At 38.7% G+C, this 22,919-nt stretch overlaps 1 protein-coding gene across 1 annotated transcript in view; it reads right to left on the bottom strand.

The window, feature by feature from the left end:
- Positions 1–18,408, bottom strand: part of si:dkey-215k6.1 (transmembrane protein 132D) — a 172,885-nt gene extending 154,477 nt beyond the window's left edge. Inside the window, exons 1-3 of the mRNA XM_055161940.1 lie at positions 18,386–18,408; positions 16,504–16,915; positions 15,548–16,119 (exon numbers count right to left, since the gene is read on the bottom strand). Of these exons, the coding sequence (XP_055017915.1) occupies positions 15,548–16,119; positions 16,504–16,915; positions 18,386–18,408 (1,007 nt within the window). The remainder of the gene's footprint in view (positions 1–15,547; positions 16,120–16,503; positions 16,916–18,385) is intronic.
- Between the last annotated feature and the right edge of the window lie 4,511 nt (positions 18,409–22,919).

Raw genomic sequence — 22,919 nt, 5'->3', positions numbered from 1 at the left:
TCTCTCAATATGGTCACCATCTCTTTAAACAGAATTGTGCAATCAGGTCATTGGTCTGTTTACTGTGCTGCTGGACAAACTGCTCTCCATCATGGAAATCCTACAGTGAAAGATGCAGGACTAAATTCATTCAATACGTCACACAACTGTACAACAACTCACCCTTATGTCATAGATGTCAAAGCCACCACTGCCATCTGTGCATTGTATCTCCTTACTCCATCTGTAGTAGTTCTGGTTCTATTTTATTCAACTTCTACATATACTGCAAAACGGAATATTTGATTTTTTTTTTTAAATTTATTTATATTAGTATCATTTAATGTTGTTCTTTGTTATTCTATTGTAACATGGGAGCTACACAGTCCAAATAATTTCCCTTGTGGATCAATAATGTCTGTCTTATCAATCATTTAGAACAAACTTCACTCACCTCAGAATAACAGCGTTTAGTGTTTCATGCATTGATTCTACAAAAAGTCCACTGTGTACTGGATAAGTGTGTATTCTTGACTGACCAGGTAGCAATCTTCACTACCAACATTTGTCAATAGATCCTGGTTGGAACTGCTGATGGTACAACTACTGCAATATCTGATGAACTGTAGTGTTGAAAATGTTCTAACCAAGTCATTTAATCAGTGCATTCTTCAAAGTTGCTTACATCCTTCCCAAGTATCCCACTACCAACAAATCAGCTTTAAGAATGTGTTTACTTGCTCCCACAGTATGATGCATTGTAGCTACAGGGTTTGGAATAAAAATGTACTTTTGAAAAGACAACATGGACTAGCCCATATAGTATTACATGATGCCAATTTTTCAACAGTCTAAATTATACTATTTTCTGATCTATGCTTTACTGCTGTCTCATCATTGCTGGAGCTATGTTTTTTTCATACACACATGTTTAGCACACAAACCCTATATACTTAGGCTGTGTTCTACCTTGTGATGTCATGTAGTGGTAATACAAGTGCTTCACTGTGTTTAAATGCCATACATCTTCATTAGAATCATTTGGACAATTTCAGGGAACAGAACATTTTGAGCTTTGAAGATGTAGACAGACTCATAATGCAGGGTTACTCAAACATGTGTGAATGAAACAAAACAGGTATGTTTTTGAGGAGGTAACAACATTATAACATGGCTAAAAGTTCACGTGACTCAATTTTACATAATATAGGGCCTTTAAATTGGAGGATTCAGAGGAAAAGGACAGGCAATGTGATGTCTTTTTTCTGCTTCTCAAAATAATGCAAACTCATATAAAACGTGAATAAATGGTACATCTATATATTGATCAGAGCAGGTTTTCAAACCCCTATAGAGGGATGATCAGAATGCATCACTGCACTACTGCACATGTCTCCTGCAGAAAAGGCCGCTGTCCTGTCACATACCATGTCAGTGTCTCGTAGGATTTCAGCAGAAATCTAGGTTAGTTGTATCGATCAGGTATGATTGTATGTCCACAGTATGCCTGCATCCACTGTGTTGGTAAACAAATGGTCCGTCTATAGTTCTGGGCTGAAGTCTTTATCTGAACCATAAAGCCCCAATGTGACGTATTTCCACCACTACCTTCTGTCTGATTATAAACCTTATCTTTGAGAAAGCTACTTACATACATAGGTTACCAAGCTTTCTACATCTTACACAATATTAAAGGCCTGGTAAAGACAGAACAGGAAGGAAGATAAAACCACCACAATAACAGGAGTATGGAAGCGTAGATTTCTATATGAATAATAGCCCATTCATCTGTGCTAATTTGCTAGGCTAATGTTCTCCAGTGAGCTTAATGGGGAGATTAGCCTGGCAAATTAGCACTGATAAACGAGCAAACATGAGGCATGGTGGTCAATCACAGAGCCAGCCCTGTATTTGTACCATTCTACAGCAATAGAACACATCTGCTGCAAATTACATCTTTGTTCAAGTTCACTGGCTTACTGGCCTTTGCTAATGCTGATAATAATGAACATAGATTTCAGTGAATAATCTCAAACAAAGCTATGCGACTGCTGTTTTGGTGTGTTGGTGTTAAGGGCGTATGCAGGCCAAGTGATCTGTTAAAATGCTACAGATTTCAATTAAGCTTTGAATTGACACAAATGTGAAAATATTGCCAGATTTTCTCCATTCGTTATTTACTAAAGGGCCCATATTACGCTGTTTTCTAATCTCTGTTATAATGTTTCCTCATCAAACACACACCCAGAGTTTTGTTTTGTTTCTTTCACACATGTTTAACACAACAGACCCTGCATTTTTAGGCTGTGTTCTTCTCTCAAACAGTAAACACTAGCACCTTGTGATGTCATGTGGTAATACAGGAAGTGCTCCACTTGTTTTTAAACTCCATACACCTTCACTAGAATCATTTGAATGATTTCAAACCTAGAATTGACAATCTCAACTGAACTAGTTAAAAGGTAGATGTTAATGTGAAGACTACATTTTGAGCATTTGGAGATTTGGAGATGTAGACAGACTAATAATAAGGATTACTCATACTGGCCAACTTTACTTGCAAAACTATTACACAGTGGGGCTTCTATCAAAACCAGTCTTAAGCCATCACCCAGATATCCCAACCTCTCTAGATAAACTGTTCAAATAAAAACTTTCAACAAAAGCTTCTAAGAGTGTTTTGGGCCAACTCTTTCTTATAACACATGGTCTATTACCGAAGCCAGGTGAACAAACTTGAGCGTGAAAGGATTTCTGCAGGTTCTGATGACATTCACTGGCTCACTGGGTAAACTCAACAGCAACTCAATACAAGCAACAGAAAGAAAGTCTGAAAATGGTCACACATGTTGAACACAAACCATTGTATCTGTATAAGAAAACTGTACATAGCAGCCTTTTCATAAGATGTTATGTAAAGATTTAAGGGTATAGTAGCCACTAGCCAGAGACTGCAGTATTGATTTATAAATGCGACAAAACTACACTGAATACACTGCTTATGATGCTTTCGCTGGACTGTGCATAAAATACAGATGGAGAAATCCCAAGGCAAATAGTGTGATCGAACTAAACCACACCGAAGATGTTCTAGCATAAGAATCCATGGTATTGGACTCCGAATCATTCAAAGGAACATTTGTACTGCATGTAGTTTGAGCCTTTACTCTTTTAAAAAAAGGATATATAATGCAAATAGAGGACACATACATGTTTTTTCTAACTCTCAGTATATGTAAATGTCTCAGGTGAAAGCTCAGAACCTCCAGAATCACTCAGGGGCTGCACTAGCAGTGATTACACTGGTCCTACGTTAAGCACAATTGACTCTTGTGAGCTTTACACAGTTAGAATGTTGTTACCTCATCAAAAACAGACCTGGAGTTGTGTTTTTTTTTCATCCATACATGTTTGAGTAACCCTGCATTATGAGTCTGTCTCCATCCCCAAAAGATCAAAATTGTTTAGTAGAAACTGGCGATTCCAGGGATGAACTTATCCAAATGACTCTACTGAAGGTGCATGGAGTGGAGCACTTCCTGTAGTATCACATGACATCGCAAGGTGGAACAGAGTGATTTTACATTTGAGAGTTTGAAGTCAAAATATCCATGAAACAAAACACAACTCTGGGTACGTTTTTTGATAAAGAAACAACATTATAACAGAAATGAGAAATTTGAGTAATGTAGGCCCTTTAAATATTCCCTGCATGTAACATTTCTGACAGAGGGGGTATGAGAGAGACAAGTGACAACCGAGTTACAGATCAAATCTGCAGTATTACATTTTGGTCAACTGCACCATTTCTGTACTATAAATTAGATTCTGAAGTTACTAATGAAATGCTTGTACTTATGTAAAAAATAAGTCAAGGTGCATAAGTTAAGGTGCACCTGTGGGTTACAATAATAGAGTCACAAATAAAAAGGTAATCACAATCACAGTATGTCCTTTCACGTCAGAGGAGGGATAATTCACAGTTAAACAATTTATCAAGCGGGCGCCCACTGGTTCAAACACAAACATACACACGCCCAGAGGAAATGACATTGCTCTGAGCCTGGAGACTGTTGTGGGAAGCCCTGCAGAGCACACAGAATAGGAAGATGTTCTAAAAGTAGAAGAGATGATAGAAAAGAAGAAGGAAGAAGAGGAAAACAAACTATTTTGTCAAAGGCTGCCTTGTAGATGCATTCTGTTTTTATGTGAATAAATGATATATGGTCTAAGAAGGTGTATGAATAATGAGACGCCATAAAGAACAAGAAATTATATGACTCCAAAGCATACATTTTGAGTTGATTCAAGTCAGATACTGAAGTAGGCTGCCAATCCAAGCATCTGCTGTATAAGCCAGGTTTTACAGCATACTCACAATAAATATTGACCTCAAAACATATATTATATAAGTTCCATCTATATTGAATGACAAGTCAATATAGTATTTAGCGTGACAGGCCTAGTAAATAGTATAATAGTATAAATAGACTGAAATCTATATATATATATATATATATATATATATATATATATATATATATATATGCAAAATGTTTTTGAGAAAAAACACTCATGGACCATTGGCATCACAAGAGAAGTGCTAAATCTAAAACATACATTTAAATCTCCATTTGGAAGGTGTGTGCTGTGAGATTTTATTCAAATGATCTGTTCTATAAACAAATAAACATTTCCTGACATCTGGTAGCTGCTTAAAAGTCAATCATTTAATTACAGCCTGTTAACATGCATTATGCACAGTGGAATGTGGTTTACATAGTTGAAAGTCTCTTCCACTTTTATTACTAATGTCCATAACTTGCAAATATTCTGTCAAAAACATATTTAAAACTAAAATGTGTTCAAATGTTAACTTTGCAGTTTTTAAAAGGTTAAATAATATATTTTACATTACAAGTAAAATATTGATATTCTGGTCATTAGTCACCATGCTTTCAAATTCATAATATTGTTCTTATTAATGGAAAAAATAATGGGAATTTTCTTACAAAACCCAAGTGGGCTTCAAAGTTGTTAAGCTCCATTATCAGTGAGTCAGAGGCTATGGATAACACAACACCTGAGTCACTGCTGCTGTCTGCTTCTCCACAATGGTGCTAAATTGACATATGACAATTTACCAACAGTATGGATTATATCATCAATTATGTTTAGTACCCAACCTATTTCCAGTGAATGTGGAATTCGCTGTCTCCAGCATATACTCGGAGAATTATTTCCTTTAACGATTACACTGTAAAACTAGTGGCCGCGTGCCCTGGTGGTTCAGCCTGTGCATATTGTAAATATTGGGATGTCTACAATAAGAACATCTGTAGCTTATTCCAAGTGGCTCCCAGAATAATAAAGCAGACAATATGTTTTCATGAGCTTGGGTCCCAGGCCAAGAGAATAAAAATGTTACACGAGTCCCAAGGCACTAGGCTACGGTGAGCAATTCCTCTCTGAGTAAAAATACCCCCTCCGCTTGTTAGAATAAAACTTATCCTTTAACTGCTTTTTATAACTCCTGGGGTAACCGCGAGGTAAATGCTCATGTATATAAAAAAAAACACAGAAGCAGGCACAGCACAGAGCAGTACCATACACAACCTGTGCATCCCCCTGTGCTAAGTAAGGAAGCTCATAGCTCCAAGCAATGACAATACAATACAATATAAGACCATTTGCATCTGAAGCATCCCCCAAATCAAGCTTGGCAGGCCAGACTCAGAGACACACAGGCAATAGAGGAAAGATTATTTTAAATGAAGTGACTAAATTACTAAGAGTCCATGCAAAGAGGATCACTGTCAAAAAGAAACAAAAAGTCTAATTGTGCTAAGTTTGAACCATATCATTTGAAGACACAAACATGGTCATCTTGAAGCACATTAAGAGGGTTGTTATGGAGAACACTCATCAGAATTTTGTAAAATAATATTATGTTTGTCAAATATTCAATAAAATGCCAGGATTAATGAATTCAAGAAGGGATTAGTGCCAATAGAGTTTTTTGGAAGGGAGAAAATTATTTACAGTGTATTTTCCAAATTTTCACCACACTGGTAAGAAGCAGTATTTCAGAAATTTGCCACATAATCTGGCAATACTATAATAATTATTGTTAAAGACTCAATAGACAAAAACACATATACACAAATTAGTAATTTACAATTCAATGAAGGGACTGATTTTTTTTTCCAGGCTAAATTAACCAGAACCTCAAAAAGGGTAGATGCAAAAAGAATCACTGTTGTGTCAACAAAGGAGCACATAAAACAGCCAAAATATTTCTAATTCTGGCCAAGCTCCTACCCAGAGACACATTAATTATAATTTGTCTGATAACGTCAATCATTTTGCAATGCTAAACAACAACAAAATCCCAGCGGCCTGTCTTCTTCTCTTAAATTCTTCTCCATTTTTCCTCGCCCCGAGCGCCCAAACCACACCAACATGGCTGCCATCCAGAGGTTGATGCCTGTCACCTTTGTGTACTCAAGCCCTTTCAGGATCCAGCAATGCAAATAACACCTCATGAATATGCATGAACCATTTGAGGAGGAGAGGGAGAGAGAAAGAGAGAGAGTGAAAAAGAGAGAGAGGGACGGAGGTAGGCGGTGACAGGCAAATTGAAGGGTTGGGAGAAGCAAAAGGTATAGGAGAAAGAGCAGTGCAGACAGAATGATAGCACAGGCAGGATTAAGAGGATAAACACGAGAGAGACAGAGAGAGAGAGAGAGAGAGAGAGTGGGTGAAAGACGAAGAGACAGGTGACACACAGTTAACTAGATACATCTCCTCAACAATGATTCTCAGCGACCTCTCAAGGGAACAGCAATGAAAAGGCTGGTAATGACACCGCCACATCTGCACATCCAAAAGTTACCTCTGCGACTGGAAGTCAGAGAAGTTCAACTGCTTTTTAACAAGACTGGACTAGAAAGAGTGGGCCGACAGGCAATCTGAACAAGTGCCTCAAACTCTGCACTTTTTGGATACTGTCTGTACATTTTCCCTGGGCTACATATTTCAGTTGATTTCAGTAAAGCTGATACTAAAAAATAAAGTTGCAGTACTATTCATGATAAAATTCATCTTACTTGTATTATACTTTCTATTCAGAAATAAGGTTGTCACAATTCTAAAAAAAAAAAATAATTTGATTAAAAGACTAAGGAATAGACTCAATGCCAACTCCAATACCACAATTCTAATTAAAAACTCATACTAATTTCTTTTATATCATACAGTCTTATATCTACGTAATCCTTCAGTTGTCCTGGTATGTTCCACAGTAGTCCATGGGCGTATACTAGTCTATCTAATACTTATTCTAATACAGCTCAAGATCATTCTAAACCTTTTCAGGAAAGGTTCATTTCACTTCACAATATCATTTCAATACTTCTTCAATTGAGTATTTAGTTTTAATACTACTTTTAACATGGATTTGTATCTGATTTTCAATACTTTTGGCAAGCCTAATCAGAAAAGTTAACAGAAAGGTTAGAGGAAGTATCACACCAGTAAATTAGACTCAAATGCAACACAAGTACTCAGGCAAACAAAGTCTTATTTAAATAACTGAAAGTGTCCTATAAACAGTGAATGTTTATAATGACAACTCAGACTGAAAATATAACAGAGGAATATATGATATTAAATGTGAACGAAAATATCTTCCAAGACTGGGAATACACTAGTAAACTCAGGAACAGGGACTGCAAACAGGGAAACACAGACTTGCAGAGGTCACAAACAGAACAGATTGAGGGAACACAGGGTTTTCAGATTTCAGGTTTTCAGGAGCTTGAGTGTCTGTCTTTACAGGTTGACAATCTGGCAAAGACTGAGGGAGCAGAGGGAGTATATATAGACTGGGCCTGGGCTGATTACAAAATGAGAGGCAGCTCTAGGGAAAGGAGGGAGGTGGCAAAAGGAGGACCGGAACAGAGTGAGAAAAGGAACTGGACTGGGGGAAAACAAGTAAACAAAAGGCAGAACTGTGACAGGAAGTGTCTAGGGAGAGGGCAGTTTTTTTTTTTGCTTTACCCACATGCATGGTTTAGAAAATTACCTGAATGACAATGAACTTTGTATATTTATCTTATCTTCTAAGACAAACTAACTGTAGTTTTTGATATTTGAGCAATACAACCGTTTTCTTGAACTGACTGGTGTGATTGACAGCTTGCTATTTTTGATATTGACATGACACTTTTAGCATCAATAACTTTTTAAAAACACAATTTCTAAAATATCTGTTTTATTTGGTATACTACCAACATGATTCTTCCCCATGACCACTAAATTTGACAGTCACCAAACAGGATAATGAAGCTTTGTTGTGGTGTGTGTTGTGTTTTTGTTTGCTTACAGGATGCAGCGCTCCGGTCTATAATCCTTATTGGTGAGTGTGGAGCAGGGCAGGGCTATTGTAGTAGCTCTGAATGCTCCTCTCCCCCCTGCTCAGACATGGGGTGTGCTTTACACTCCAGACACACTCAATACAGACTGCATCACAACAAGACATCTCCAGTCTCAGGTATCTATTCTTCACTGTTAGACTCATCCTACCTCAAAATGAAGACTGCTCTTGAGAAATAGATCAGTATACTTGGCTTTCCTGTGGGTGAACCAATAGAAAGCATGTCAAACTAAAAAGCACAAATAAACATGAAAAGAAACAGCAGTAATCTAATCTAAACTACAAAGTATGAAAACTACATATGACAACCACTACGTACTTTTTCTGGAGGTAGGCCCACCAGCTGCTTTTCTCCATGAAGATGACACTGCTTTGCTTAAATGTTCCACAGTATGGCATTAAGCTATTACTAAGCTAAACTATTAAGCATACTTGGGTGAGGATCAGTTCTCCAAGTGTTGAGTCATCTGCTTGTCTGGATAGATCAGTTTAATGCCATACTGTGGGACATTTTAGGCAAAGTAATGAAACCTCCCTGGAGACAAACAGGTGACAAATCCTCCTCCAGAAAAATTTGCTACTGAGGCAAAAGTAGCTCAGTTGAGTTGAGTGTTCGTCTTCTGATCTGAAGGTTGCCGCTCGCAACTTAAACATCATGGGTAGAGCAGCAATTTGTGATAATACAGGAAGTGCTCCACAGTGTTTTTAAACTCCATACATCTTCACCAGAATCATGTGGATAATTTTAGACTTGGAATTTCCAGTTCTGAACAAAAGGTAAAAAGTAGCTGTGCTGTTAACTTGAAAACTAACTCTTTGTGACATTGCAAGGTAGAACAGATGCAGGATTACTCAAACATGTGCGAATTAAACAAAACACAACTACAGGTATGTTTCAACAAAGTGGCAAGATTATAACATAACCTAAAGATCCATTTTGCGTAACATGGGACCTTTAATGTTAAAGTGCTTTAAGTGCCTTGAACGTGGAAAAGCGCTAAATAAAATGTGACCATTTATCATTTATCATACAGCGCAGTGCACCTTTATAGATGATGGAAATACAACTTAAACAGTTTAAATTAAAGGAAAGCGACTATTGATTTTGTAAAACTCTAATATTTTCACTCATAATACACTATAATAAACTATAATACAAACTATTACTATACACACTCATAATGTTGTTTTAGAAATCCCTTCTGTATTAAGATATGAACATAAGAATGACCTATGAGGTACAACACTAAAACTATTAAAAGCCAAAAATAACTTTAGACTCTCCAGTAGGCCTGGCAAAAATGTTCATTGTATTATTTTTGTATTATTTTGAGTGCAGTTTCTGAGAAGTGGGAGAATTAAATATATTTTGAATGTAGCAATTATCTGTCATCAGAAAAGACACAAGCAGAAGAAACAGCACTATGAAAAAGACAGGCAATTGTATAAACGCTGCACTAAAACCACATTGACTAAAATATGGATGTAATTGTATTTTTATTCATAAATGATGGGAAGGAAAAGCGAAATTATCTGTTTCATTGTTGCTGGAAAATAAAAGCAGCAATGCGCACGGTAAGTAATGAAACGTAATGGATCTCAGCTTCTGTCAAGGTTTCATAAAATGTTTTCTCTCTGTTGGTAATGCACTTTCTGAGGCACAAGAGCCATAATGCTGAAACCCAAATTAAGGATATAGGCCTATAAAGCATCGCAAAAGTTGGCAAGTGTATATGCAGACTGAATCTAAAAGCTAAGAGTTTGATTCATTTAAGGCTTAGGCAAAGGTGATGTGCGGAAAATGATCTCATTGCTCTGTGTGTATCATAAACTTCAATATAACAGGTCTAAAAATACAAATAATCACAGCGCAGAGTTCACAGTTTGATACTTGAAACATTGTTGTGATGGGTAAAGGTGTATGTAACTTTACCGTAAGAGGGCTTGTCTCCTTGAAGATTTTATTGTTTTGCTTTGTGTGTTCCACAGTATGGCATAAAACTAATCTATCTCCATGGAGACAAGCCACCAGGAGGACATGGGATTCACTTCAGATTTGTGGAGAGGCGACCCACTCATATAAAATGTAATTGAATAAAAACAAGACACATATGTTTAATGGTGGTACTGAGGAATATCCCAAGCAAAGCAAGCACATCTCTAAAGTGCACTTTTATTAATTAAAGGTCCTATATTACACAACAATGATTCTTGTGAGCTTTAATCCATGTTATGTTGCCTCCACAAAAACACCTGGACTTGTGTTTTGTTTCATTCGCACACTGAATTATCCTTTATTATTAGTTTGTTTACATCTATCTCCAAAGCTGAAAATGCGCTGCTCCATCTCGTGAATTGATAGTTTTCAAGTTAACAGCTACCTTTTACCTTTAATTCTGTAGTTTTGCAATTCCAGAAATTAGTGAAGTGATTCTAGAGATGGTGTATGGAGTTTAAAAACACAGAAAAGCACTTCCTGTATTGCTACATGACATGACATTCTCGCAGTTTGACAGAAATATACAGGGTTGTGAGTCAAAGATGTGTGAATAAAACAAAACACAACTGTAGGTTTGTTTGTGATGAGGAAAATCTGAAAATTGCGTAATACAGTATGGTCCCTTTAAGCAATTGAACTTATGTTTTGCAAAGTCTTGTATTCAATTTATTATTATTTTTTTTATTCAGTATCCTAACATATATGCATGGGGACAAACAAATCCTTACATTACCATTACATGAGTTATAAGTTAAAATTATAATAAGTAAATGTGTGTAGCTGGTTATCCTAGAGAAGGCTTTTTCCCTTTGTCCAAATTTGTATTCCTTGATCAGCACTGGTTTACATCAAAACCCATTTCTCTTGATACGTTAGTTGCATCACCTAACTCATTGCAGAGCATGATTTATAAAGCTATTTTACATTCCAGGAGCTTCATTTCAGAATGGCAGTATTAGCACATACCAGACACACAGAACAAGCCCGTAATTCAACTTCACACACTGTCCATATCATTGTCTATCATTGTATTTTGCATGACCATAGAAAGTGACTTCAGTTTGAAGCTAAGTTACATCTTACTGCCAGAGCTGTCCTCTACACAATATTCTCATCACTAATTGACAAGACCGGTGTAAAGCTGCGTCAGCCTACAAGCATCGTGACAGGTGATATGGGAGAGCAGCCTGGTCCAATTTAGGAAATGCATGTTTAATTGACTCAGAAACAAAGTAGGAGGTACGGAAGAATAGCTCCAATCTCAGTGACATCGCGTGGCTGTCTCCCTCCTCAACTCCTCTCAGTCTCCCTCGCTGCGTGTCCCTCCATCTCACAAGCAGTTTATCATAATCACATCACCCGCGAGTGATGGAGCACACTTAAGGCGTATTATTGCACACACACACACACATATACACAAACGCACGCACACATGCAGGGCCCTCACGCGGCTCAGACATCCACTTAAGGCTTATTACATGTCTAACAGGGAATTCAACATGGAAGATTATCCTGGAGACTGTGCACTGGGGCAGGGGCCAAGAGCTGCAGGGGGACCACACACAGATTTTCATATTCGACACACAGAGGCATTGTGTTTTCATTGTGAAGAGGTGTGGAAGCAAGGTAGAGGAGGAGCACTAAAAAATATTTGGTAAATAGTTACTACACAAAAAATAGACTCAAATAAAAGCAGTTTGGTTTTCTTTTTCATTATGGATGTTTTTTTGGACTGAAAAACATGCGTCTTCACCATAGACTCTAATGTCGTAGTACTTCCAAGACTAGCCTCAAAACCGCTTACAGTCTTGTCTTGTCTTGTCTCAGTCTTGAAGGTGCTTGGACTTGAAGGCACTTGTACTCGGTTTTGTCTCGGTCTTGAAGGTCTTTGGACTCAGTCTTGTCTCGGTCTTGAAGGTCCTTGGACTCGGTCTTGTCTCTGTCTTGAAGGCGCTTGTACTCGGTCTTGTCTCGGTCTTGAAGGTCCTTGGACTCGGTTTGTCTCTGTCTTGAAGGCGCTTGGACTCGCGGTCTGACACTTGACGAGTATGATCATTTTTCATTAGGGCTGCTACTGTTGGCAATAAACTTCTTTACCATGACATGTGGCTGAAGTTTACCTAATAAAAGTGCACAAATGCATCTGTATTTGTCATGACATACGTTTGGTAACTGTGCAGAGGCTGGTAAATACCACTGCAAAATCAGTAAGAGAATGTAACTCCAGTTAGAAATTGAAAAAAAGCAGGTTTAAAAATCTACACACTTTTTTCATTTTCTTCACAGTTTTCTGAAAAGAGCCAGAGGAAGTTCTGTTAGAACAAGGGGTTCTCCAACTGTGGGTGAGGGTCCAAAAAAGGACTGGTCTTGATCTAGATTAGTCCAGTCTTGACTACAACAGTATTCGCTAGTATTAGAAGTATTAGGAATATTAATTTATTTCATAACAAAATAGAGAAATAAAAACACCAGGATCATGTAGAGCAGGTTAATACAAACATTTAAAGACTGCAGCAGTTACAGAGAGATGGGTGACAATATTTCAATGTAAAGTCAAGTGGAAACGATGTAGCTCGAAGTGCCTAACACTTTCTATTTGGAACGTGACGGCAGGTATATACAGTCTGAGGTCCTTACGGTAAGCAGGCATACATAAACTTGACAATTACTTGGCCTGGAGAAGGACCTTCACCTGCTTGTCTTCATGGAAATGTTTTGGCTACTATTCCAAAAGATTTTTTTAAATCTCCACTGAGAAAATTCTTAAGTATGGTTTTAACTTTCTATTTCCATGGATTCCTGCAGGCGACTCCAGAAAGATGTGTCCGCAGTGTGCTCTTGTGAATTAAATGGCGAAATCAACTAATACTAGCCATACTGCAAACACTACACTACACTACAAATACTAATACTAATCAATTTTTTCTACTTATGTGAGTTAATAAGCAAATGAAAAGTTAGTTGTAACTTCTGTCTTTATATAACAGGTGCTGGTTTATGTGCGTAATCAGAAATGACGTTAAAATAAAATCCTTGAATCCAGCACCTGTTGTGTTTGCAGTTTTTTAATAAGTTGTAATTCTTAATGTTAGTCATAGCAGGTGGGATGCCAAAAATAACTCTTCGTCCTATAAGGCCTTTATATTATGTAACCTGAAGAACTTTTATCATCCAGCAGCAATTACTTTGGGTGAACTAGCAAAAGGTCAGGAAAGTGCAGTCGTAATATATAGTTCATTTCAGTCACCATGTGAACAGACTGAGTTGCGCTTAGGATAACATGATCAATTTGTTCACCTGTCAGCCTTAATCTAAAGCCTGTATTTGCTCCAATCATGAGACATAAATGTAGGGTTGGATACAGTTTTGAAAAGAATCTAATTACTATTTTTCTATTTCTATTTTTTTCTATATATAGAGGGAACAATAACATTTTAGAGAAGATTGAAATATGGTCTGGTAAACTAATACAGGAATTTCAGAACATGTTTGTAAAGGTCTAAACTAGTACAGCAAGTGTTTTCTAGGATATTTTGTTCTTTGGAGAGGACATCCTGTTATCTAAATAACTGCAGCCTTTGCGTCTTGATAATTCTGCCAGCTCAGATTGTTATTTCGACTCAACTGAGATATTTTGTGTAAACCTATTAGAGTGCAACATTATTTTCAGCTAACCAACAAACATGAATGTATAAAGTAATCATCATGGGGAAGCATACATGACCCTCTTTAGTCACATATAAATGAAATAATTGGGTTACCTGACCAGTCAGTCCCTTCTACATTCTGTTTGAGTCCAGGAAAAGACTAGAATCAGATCACAGAACGTGAAAAATCTCTGTCCAAACTTGAGACAATAAAATCACAGTTGCTAATTTGTGGCATGTGTCTCTCAAATGCAGAAGGCATCTCCTCTTGAAAATTCTCATAAACATTCAGAACAAAACATACAGCTTCTTTAGTTTGGTGCTTGACTTGTTGATTCTATAAAAATCTGTGGTGTTTCTCAGTCATATATATATATTTTTCCCCCTTTTTAAGTGTAAGCAGCTATGTTTGTTGGTTAATCTGTGTGTCAATAACACCCTCTGAAATCAGGAAGACAGGATACAGCTCCAGACCCACTTGTCTTTATGATTTTTTTTTTTTTAAAACGTGTGGTTCTGGCTAGTCAGGTAAGTGATTGGAGCATTTATGTTTGTGGAAAGCAGGGTGTAGTTTTTTGGCTCTCTCCACTCGTCCACTGACCCTTTCCCTGTTTCTCATTCTCAGTGGTTTCTTCTGCTCTGCTCCTGATGAATATTCATGTGTTGTTATTTGCATTAGTGGCTCCTGGAAGAGGCTGGGTACACAAAGGTGACAGACATCAGGCTCAGGAGGCAGCACCGTTCAGAGATGAGAGCAGGAGAAGAAATACGCAAAGATGAAATGAAGAAAATAAAGAGAGGAGTGATGGATAGTGACAGAAAGACAACCAGACAACCAGAGAAATTTAAGTGTTAATGCATCATTGTGCAGGATTTTGGCCTCGCAATCAGGTTTTCAAATGATTTAAGAAATTATTTAACAGTCAGTCTCTGATTATTATTTTCCTTTAGAAAGCTCACAAAATCACATTTAAAAACACAGAACTCAGAAGTCTGGATGTACTCCCTTGCCTCGTCAGCTTACTTATCTGTTACATGTTGCAAATAGCAGTCATAATTGGCCCTTTTAACATCTTTATTTAACTTAACTGTTTGTATGAAACTGTAAGAATGGCTTACACTACGTACACTATGCAACTTTTTCTGGTAGAGAGTTCAAGTTACATGTCAGATCTGTTAAGAAGCAAAGTGTATTTTCAGATAAAACCACCTCTAGTGTCTTTCCAGGCAATGCAATAAATCTACCTTGTGACCAGCATGTGATAGCCCTGTTAGCAAAGTTACTTAGTGAATCTTTAAGCCACTCTTAAAAGAGGTACAGGAGCAAATGTTTTTCACATAACCATGTCACTTCTCCTTTTCTGCTCGTATCCTTGTCAAAAACTGGCCGACTGAATACTACATGAACCAGAGGGCTAACCCAGGAGGGCTAACCCAGGAGAGCAAAAGTAATGTTCTGTGTCTGTGTAATGTTTGTGTTCCCACCTGAGGGTGAACTGTTCCACTGTCGAGTCTGTCTTCATGTAGACGCCAAATGACACCATCCTTCCGCGGCGTATGGGACTGGGCGGAATCACAACCTCCACATTCTCATCCAGTCTCAGTCGGTCTCCTTTAGCTGAAACCGGGCCCACAGACATCGCTACAGAGCCAATCTTCTGAAAGTCCTGCAGTCCTCCTTCCACCAGGGTGCTCCACGGTCCCCCCAGGCCCAGTCCTAGCCCCCCAAGCGGACCCACATTTGGGCTTTTCCATGGTTCATTTACAATAGAAGGGCATTCTGGACCTAAGCCATCTGCTGGTAAGATGGAGAAGTAGATGTCCAGGGAGGGGAGGGCCACTTCAGGAGGACGTCTTCTCACTTGTGGAGGTGTGAACCAAGCTGGGGGGATCTCCAGACGCACCACACAAACACCAGATTTTTCCAGCAGCCGGCAGCCAGCCGAGGGGGAGGATTCAGTGGGGTCTCTCACGGCGATAGCGCGCACACATGGGAGCAGGTTCAGAGGGATGGGCTCAGGCTCATCCCAGCGCCGCCCCACCAGGTAGAACAGGACCTGGGACACAGCGGACACAGAGGTAATACAGCTACAATCAAGTCTATATCCTATAATCTATGAGGGTTTTATTATTGTGAACTACAGGTGCTACGTATCATTAGATTATTACATCCAGGTTCAGTGTTCATCATTATACACACTCAAGATGGCAATAAAATAATCTTAAGCATCTGACTAAAACTGTGAGTACTAGATACAAAAACATTTTTAAAAAGCTGGTTTGTGATTTCAGTTTGTATGAAAATTCCTTGCATGCAAAGACACTATTCTATATTAGTAATGACTTTGTTAATGCATACAACTGTATGCTGTATATTCACTATAATTTTCCTTATCACTCTACTGTATAATTTTTCCAACAATTGGCCATTTCCCTAATACCTGTATCCACGGCCGTGTAGACCCGACTTTTGACATTACGATGTGACCTTTCACCCTCCAGTTGAGTGTCACCTGATTGGTTACAAGGCTGAGATGAGGCGGGGCTCCCTGCAACAGCTCCACTGGGATTGGCTGTTCGGCGCTCAGGTTTGAGTAGCTGCAGTTTACTATGGGCAGAGAGTGGGGCGCCCTCACACCGGCCCCCAACTGGTGGAGGAAGAACGGCTCTGTACGCGATGAGAGGCTGCCGTTCCTCATCACCTCCTGATTGGCCTCTCGCAGGAAGAAGGCGGAGTCTGCTCCAGTCAGCTGGCACTGGGCTGGGAGGTAGGTGGGCAGGGCGGAGGAGAAGCGCGGCTGTGGGGGGTCCTGACCTGGTCCAGAGCCCCCTCCTGCTGCTGCTACTGCCACACTCTGGAACACTGAGGAGAGAGGAGGGGGAGGAGAGGGAGAGCCCAGGTCAATCAAATATATTAATGAACATACAAATAGGTGTAGCTAGATAGATACATGGTGAATATTTGTAAATGAAAACTGAGAATATAATCGATATTAAGAAAAATGGATGAACAAAAGGGTTGAACAGAAACTTTCAGTATAATCTTCTCAGCAAATAGGTGATGTTCCTGCACTTGAGTGTTTATTTTTACAGTCCTTTCACTTTCAGTGCCGTTCTTGAAGCTCAGCCAAGTAGAGATGCACTGATCCAGCTTTTTCTATTCCAATACTGATGTCGATACTTTGGCTTTAAAGGTCCACTGTGTAACTTTTGCCTACCTTCTGCATTGAATATTGAGTTTGTGGGTAATAACTTTTTATGTTTATAAAACATTGCTTTCAGTTTAAATGTATAAAAGATTGCTTGATCACAAAAGTCTTTAAATCTTACATTTATTTTTCCTACTTGATGATATCATTGCATTTTGTTAATTTTGCTGTACAATTTTCATGTTGCTCAAAACTATTATACAGAAACATGCTGCGTGATATCTATGGAGTGCACAATTAGTTCAGCTGTGTATAATGTAAAACTTAATCTGCTATTTTGTTAATAAACCAGTCATAACACAGCAGCAACACTCTGTCACTGACCTGTGAAATGAATTGGCTGTGTGCACAATGTAATCTAAATACAGGCGTGCATATCTCAGCTTTTCCCCATAAATTCACACATGCATTACGAGCTGACACAGGCGTACGCCACAGTGCACCACATTTCCACACTCTCCCTACAACAGAGGATATGGGCGTAAACACATCGCTGCTAAGAAGTCTGTGATTGTGAATGTGATAGCCTCAGCAACCCACAGCACCCGGCCTTAATGTATAACACATTTTAAATCCTCCATTCAAAACGCATTACACCGCCATGCACTGTATATATATTTATAGGGATGGCTTATTGCTCTTTGGGAGTTTCTTTCCATACATTTACATGCAGTTATGCTATTGCAAACAATATTGTGAATGTGTAGGTTGTCATCACAGGAGTTTTTGCCATTGCATCTCATTTTCTAAGGGCAAAGGAGGCCACAAGGTTCCTCACTTCTCAGACACTTGTTATTCCTTTGATGCTAGACTCAGCATTATGTTCTACAAGGTATTCATGACTTGTAAACTGTAAGTGTCTCAGTTAATACATCCCAGAAAGACTATGAATAACAATGTCACATATCCATAAGTACGAGCATCCATACTTCTTTTACAGATTAGTCACTGTAGTTTTGAACAAAGCCTAAATCAGTAACAATGTCTGCTAGATAGTAAGAAAGCTTCCCTGAAGGAGGCGATTTTAAAGAAGTTCATGCAAGTTCAATGATAGTAAAATATAAAAGTGTATCCTTTTTACAAGAAAGGCAAAAGTGGTTAGTGCTACACTCACAGCAAGAAGTTCATGGGTACCATTCCCTGGCCACACAGAGCATATCTGAGTGGAGTTTGCATCTGTGTCTTTTCTGGGTTTCCTCAACCTCAACAACATGCAAGTAGGTTGACCCAAAGTAGTTCAAGACAAAATCTCCATCTTCTGTCCAAATAAAGCATTTAAATAACATTACACATTAAGCATCTAGAGCATAGATATCAAATCAAGTTTCACTTCTGAAAGGACAGGTTTGATTAGGTTAGTTTTATTTTTAAATCCCACCTGTCTCATGCATCTTGAGGAAATATCTACATTCAAAACTTGCTTTACATCCTTGCCATTGTCTTGGGAAATATTTAGTGCATGTGGATTTTGAAGAAAACAATTTCAAAATGTTACCAACATTTGAGGCCAAGCAGACGGATTTCCATTATGACACCCTGAGGACCCCATGGTGGCTCAAACCATGCACAAACACCAAAGTGGGACAGTGCGTTCATGTGCTGCAGCGTGCGCCCACGTCCTGGGGTACCCGAGTGTGAAAATATAATGAGGGAGGGATGGCGTGGCGCAGTCTGGGGCGAGGCATACTGAGGCAAAACTTCACAAAAAATAATAGCAGTGAAATAAAGAAATAGCTCATAGAAACATGGATAAACAGGCTGGGTTTGGTTATGGGGCAATGGCCATGGACGAATAAGTTAAGGCAGGAAAGAGGAGACAAGGGAGCTGAAAGGGTGAGAATGGAAGAAGGGAAGTGTAGCCTTGGAATGACACACAGAGAAAGGAGGGAATAGAAAAGACACAGGACAGATTGGAATTTTTGCAATTCACACACTGACTGCTGCATCTATTTGCAAACTTGTTTAAGGTCTGAAAGTTTCAGAGTATATGCTGGGACTCGGGGGTGACAGCAGTGAGGGAACAGCGTGTTCATACATCTGCTCAATTTATCTGGGTAAGGTGGAAGAAATCATGCATAGGTTTGGTGTGTATTTAGTTTAAATTGAAATAATGTTCTTATTTTGGAGGAATTAGCAAAGGAAAGACAACTTCTGTTAACTGGTTGAACTGTGATTTATGTTGCTATGGTCACTGGTCAGCAATTATGAATGCCCTCTTTAGTTTGTTGTGACACGTTTTTTATAAAACAACAAAACCAAAAGAGGTGTGAAGATGTTTTTGTTTGGGGGTACGTCATTTGCTTGTTTCTATAGATATGTTATTGCTTTGCCTGGAGTGTTCCACATTATGACATTAAACAGCTCTACCTTCCATTTATTCAACTATACATGGTTTTATAGCTATAAACTACCTAGAGAACACGCATTCTGACTGTGAGCGAGGCTGCCTCTTCACAGATCTGACCTGTAACTTGGTTTGGTTTTCTTCTCCATGAAAATAGAAAGGTTAAGTACCATACTGTGAACCATTCCAAACGAAGAAATAACATCTGCATCTTTTCCACCAGAAAAGTTATACATTGCACCTTTAATGTGTAATCTTGTCACTTTAAAAAACACATTGACAACCTCAAGTATAGTTGATAATACATTCACTCCATCCACAGAGTCTGTCCAATGTTAAAACAAAGTAGGGTCATAGCACATCATGCATATTGAAATGTTGCCAACATCAATTTTCACTGTGGTTTATAATCGGGTGAGTGACAGGTAGGTCGTGTGGTCAGATACATCAGCACTTTAGCAACTTCTGGACTCTAATCAGCAGGACTTGTCCTTGAGATGTTCGGATGATGTGTATGTGTCCGTGTGTGTTTGTGTGCATGCATGTGTGTTTGTGTGCATGCATGTGTGTGTGTGTGCTGTGTGTGTGTGTGTGTGTGTGTGTGTGTGTGTGCGTGTGTGTGTGTGTGTGTGTGTGTGTGTGTGTGTGTGTGTGTGCGTGTGTGTGTGTGTGTGTGTGTGTGTGTGTGTGTGTGTGTGTGTGTGTGTGTGTGTGTGTGTGTGTGTGTGTGTCCACAGGAGTCTTCTGAAGCATATGTCCCAAAGCTGGACAGGGACCTCCAACAGCTGACACACAATTTACACCCAAATCTGCTCAGACACAGGACTGTCTCCTGCAGTTCACCCACCCAAAGGCAAGTAATTATTTATATTAATAATATTCATTCAGTCTTTTATTAAATATGCTTGATTTTTGTGTTATATTGAAAATGTGAAAAAAGATTAGGCTCATTTGAAACAGTTTACAGTTTGAATACAAACTTATTCCTCACTTTCCTATTAGCATCCTTAGAATTACATACCGTAGTTTTTTTGCCTGCGCCTAGAAGCCATCTAAAATGGCCAATAACATTACTACTATGACTTTAGGCCTACTATATGAATGAATCAACATACTGAAATTTCTTTGCATATTTTAGTTTATCCAGTGAAATCCTGCCACAATAAAAGTCATGTTGAAAACTCATTTAAATTATGAATCACTGTGATTTCACGGACATTAAGCCAACATTTGTATCTTCTAAAATAATCAAAACATGAATTTGAATACAATTCAAATATTGTATTCACCATTCTCCCATACTGTGCTTATTTTGTATAAACCAAAATACTTCAGCATAAACGATTAGTAAATTTATGAATGATTATTACAACCACATGTCCAGAGAGAGTGGATATGAGTAATAACAGTAGTCTGACTAACATTACGCCATGTCCTCTTGTAGCAGGTTTGAGCCTCTGAAATTTGGCATCTCTACTCTGGTATGCCATTGGCTACCATTAGAGCTGGCATGGCCCTCAGTCCCTGGCATCATTATCTTGGCACGGAGCAACCACAACAGGAGTCCATGCCCGCTGTGCCCTGCTGCGGCTAGCGTCTGTGTCAGCTTTCATAACATAACTGCCCATACAATGAATGGTAGAGCATCTCTGTAAAAAAACACTATATTACTATGAGACAGGACACAGTGATAGTGTGAAGTATGTGTTTGTGTGTGTAAAATTGGACAGGCCCGGAGCCAGATGCACAGAGATTTGACAAGGCCCATCTGTGATCCTTCTTCCCAAAAATGTCCATTCGGCTCTTTATCCCAGTCCAAACACACAGCCAATAATGCAGGCACAGTGGAGCGTGTAGGACGGATGAGCCACACTGCTGCAGATGGGGAGGGCTCAGGAGAGATACTGAGGGGATCATGGGGCTACTGCTTTTTTATGGGGTCGCATGCTGGACACACTACAGGTACACTGGACTGGTGAGGCATGCTCCTTATTCCCTATAGGACTGAGTGGTTCAATAAATATTAAACTATTGACTTTCATCATTGCTGTAGGGAATATGACAAAGTAAGTGAAAAAGGTCAAATTACATGACTACAGTTGTGTCCTGAAAAAGCCTCTATTTAGTTCAATTCAAAGTAGTATTCATGTCAAACCATGAATCCTGGATTTTACTTTTCATAAAAGCAGTGACTCATTGGTTAGAGCATTTCCCCACAAATCTGATGATTCAATCTTAGCTTTGACCATTGATCACTAATGTTGTGTCCTTGGGCAAGACACTTCTCTCATCTATATGATATGTGAATGAGGGGCAGGTGGTGGTCAGAAGGGCAGTAGTGCAGAGTGAGGTGAGGTATGAAAGCTGGAACAATATAATACAATATATTTTTTATTGTGTGCACAATTTATTTGTAAAGTTAGGGAGATTTGCGGTGTTTTTGTTGGAATATTGTAGAATAAGATTTGAGCTCTAGAGGGTTGAGAGACTTCTTTTGCTAATTATTGATTCACTCTGCCATTTATTTGTTGCAGCTCAGGCTTTTTGATGATACACTGTATTTAAAAATGGTTTACTAGGATTATCTTGCTTTATTATTATTGTGTCAATGGCATAAGTAGTTTAAATAACATCATTTATCACAGTATATCTCTGCACAGATAGTTTGTGCTTCAAAATATATTATGGTGATAAGCATAGGTGTGAATAAACACTTGACATTGCAAAGCCCTTGGATCAGCTGTAGACTCCATGAATATGTATGGCCTATAAAGTTCAAAGTCACGTGACAGATCATGTGGCACAGATCATGTATTTGTGATAAGTATAACACTGACATTTCAAGTTGAACTTTGGAATTGCAACATGTGAATCATTTCTCGTTGTGCTTCCTGCATCTGCAATTTGTTAACATTTTACAAAAAAAAATAAAAAATAGAAGATAAAAAGACTACAGTATCTCTTCGCGGGCGCTTCTTTCAAAACCTTTTTTTCCTTCTACACAGAACAAAATTGCAGCCACAATTTCACAAAAGCACACAAGGCAACGAAAAATCCATCATGGGAGAATTTCCTGTAAAGAATGAAGTCCATTGATCACCCAGATGGCACGCTATCTGAGGGAGATGGGAGCAGTGCAGGGGCTCAGACAGCGAGGGCAGATGTATAGAGAAGAGTCTGCAAGAAAGGAAGGAGGAGAGAGGGATGGAGCTTCTATTTCGGAGCGTAGAATTTATCATGAGTTCCAACTTTATTTTTGTGATCTGTACAAGTTACGTCACCTAACTTTTTCTGTCTTTTTCCT

The sequence above is a fragment of the Boleophthalmus pectinirostris genome, unplaced genomic scaffold (assembly GCF_026225935.1).
Source record: "Boleophthalmus pectinirostris isolate CB_2022bp ecotype Guang Dong unplaced genomic scaffold, ASM2622593v1 HiC_scaffold_4, whole genome shotgun sequence".
Classification (NCBI taxonomy): Eukaryota; Metazoa; Chordata; class Actinopteri; order Gobiiformes; family Gobiidae; genus Boleophthalmus; species Boleophthalmus pectinirostris.
Note: the sequence above shows the minus strand (reverse complement) of the source record. Positions and strands in the feature narration are given on the sequence as shown.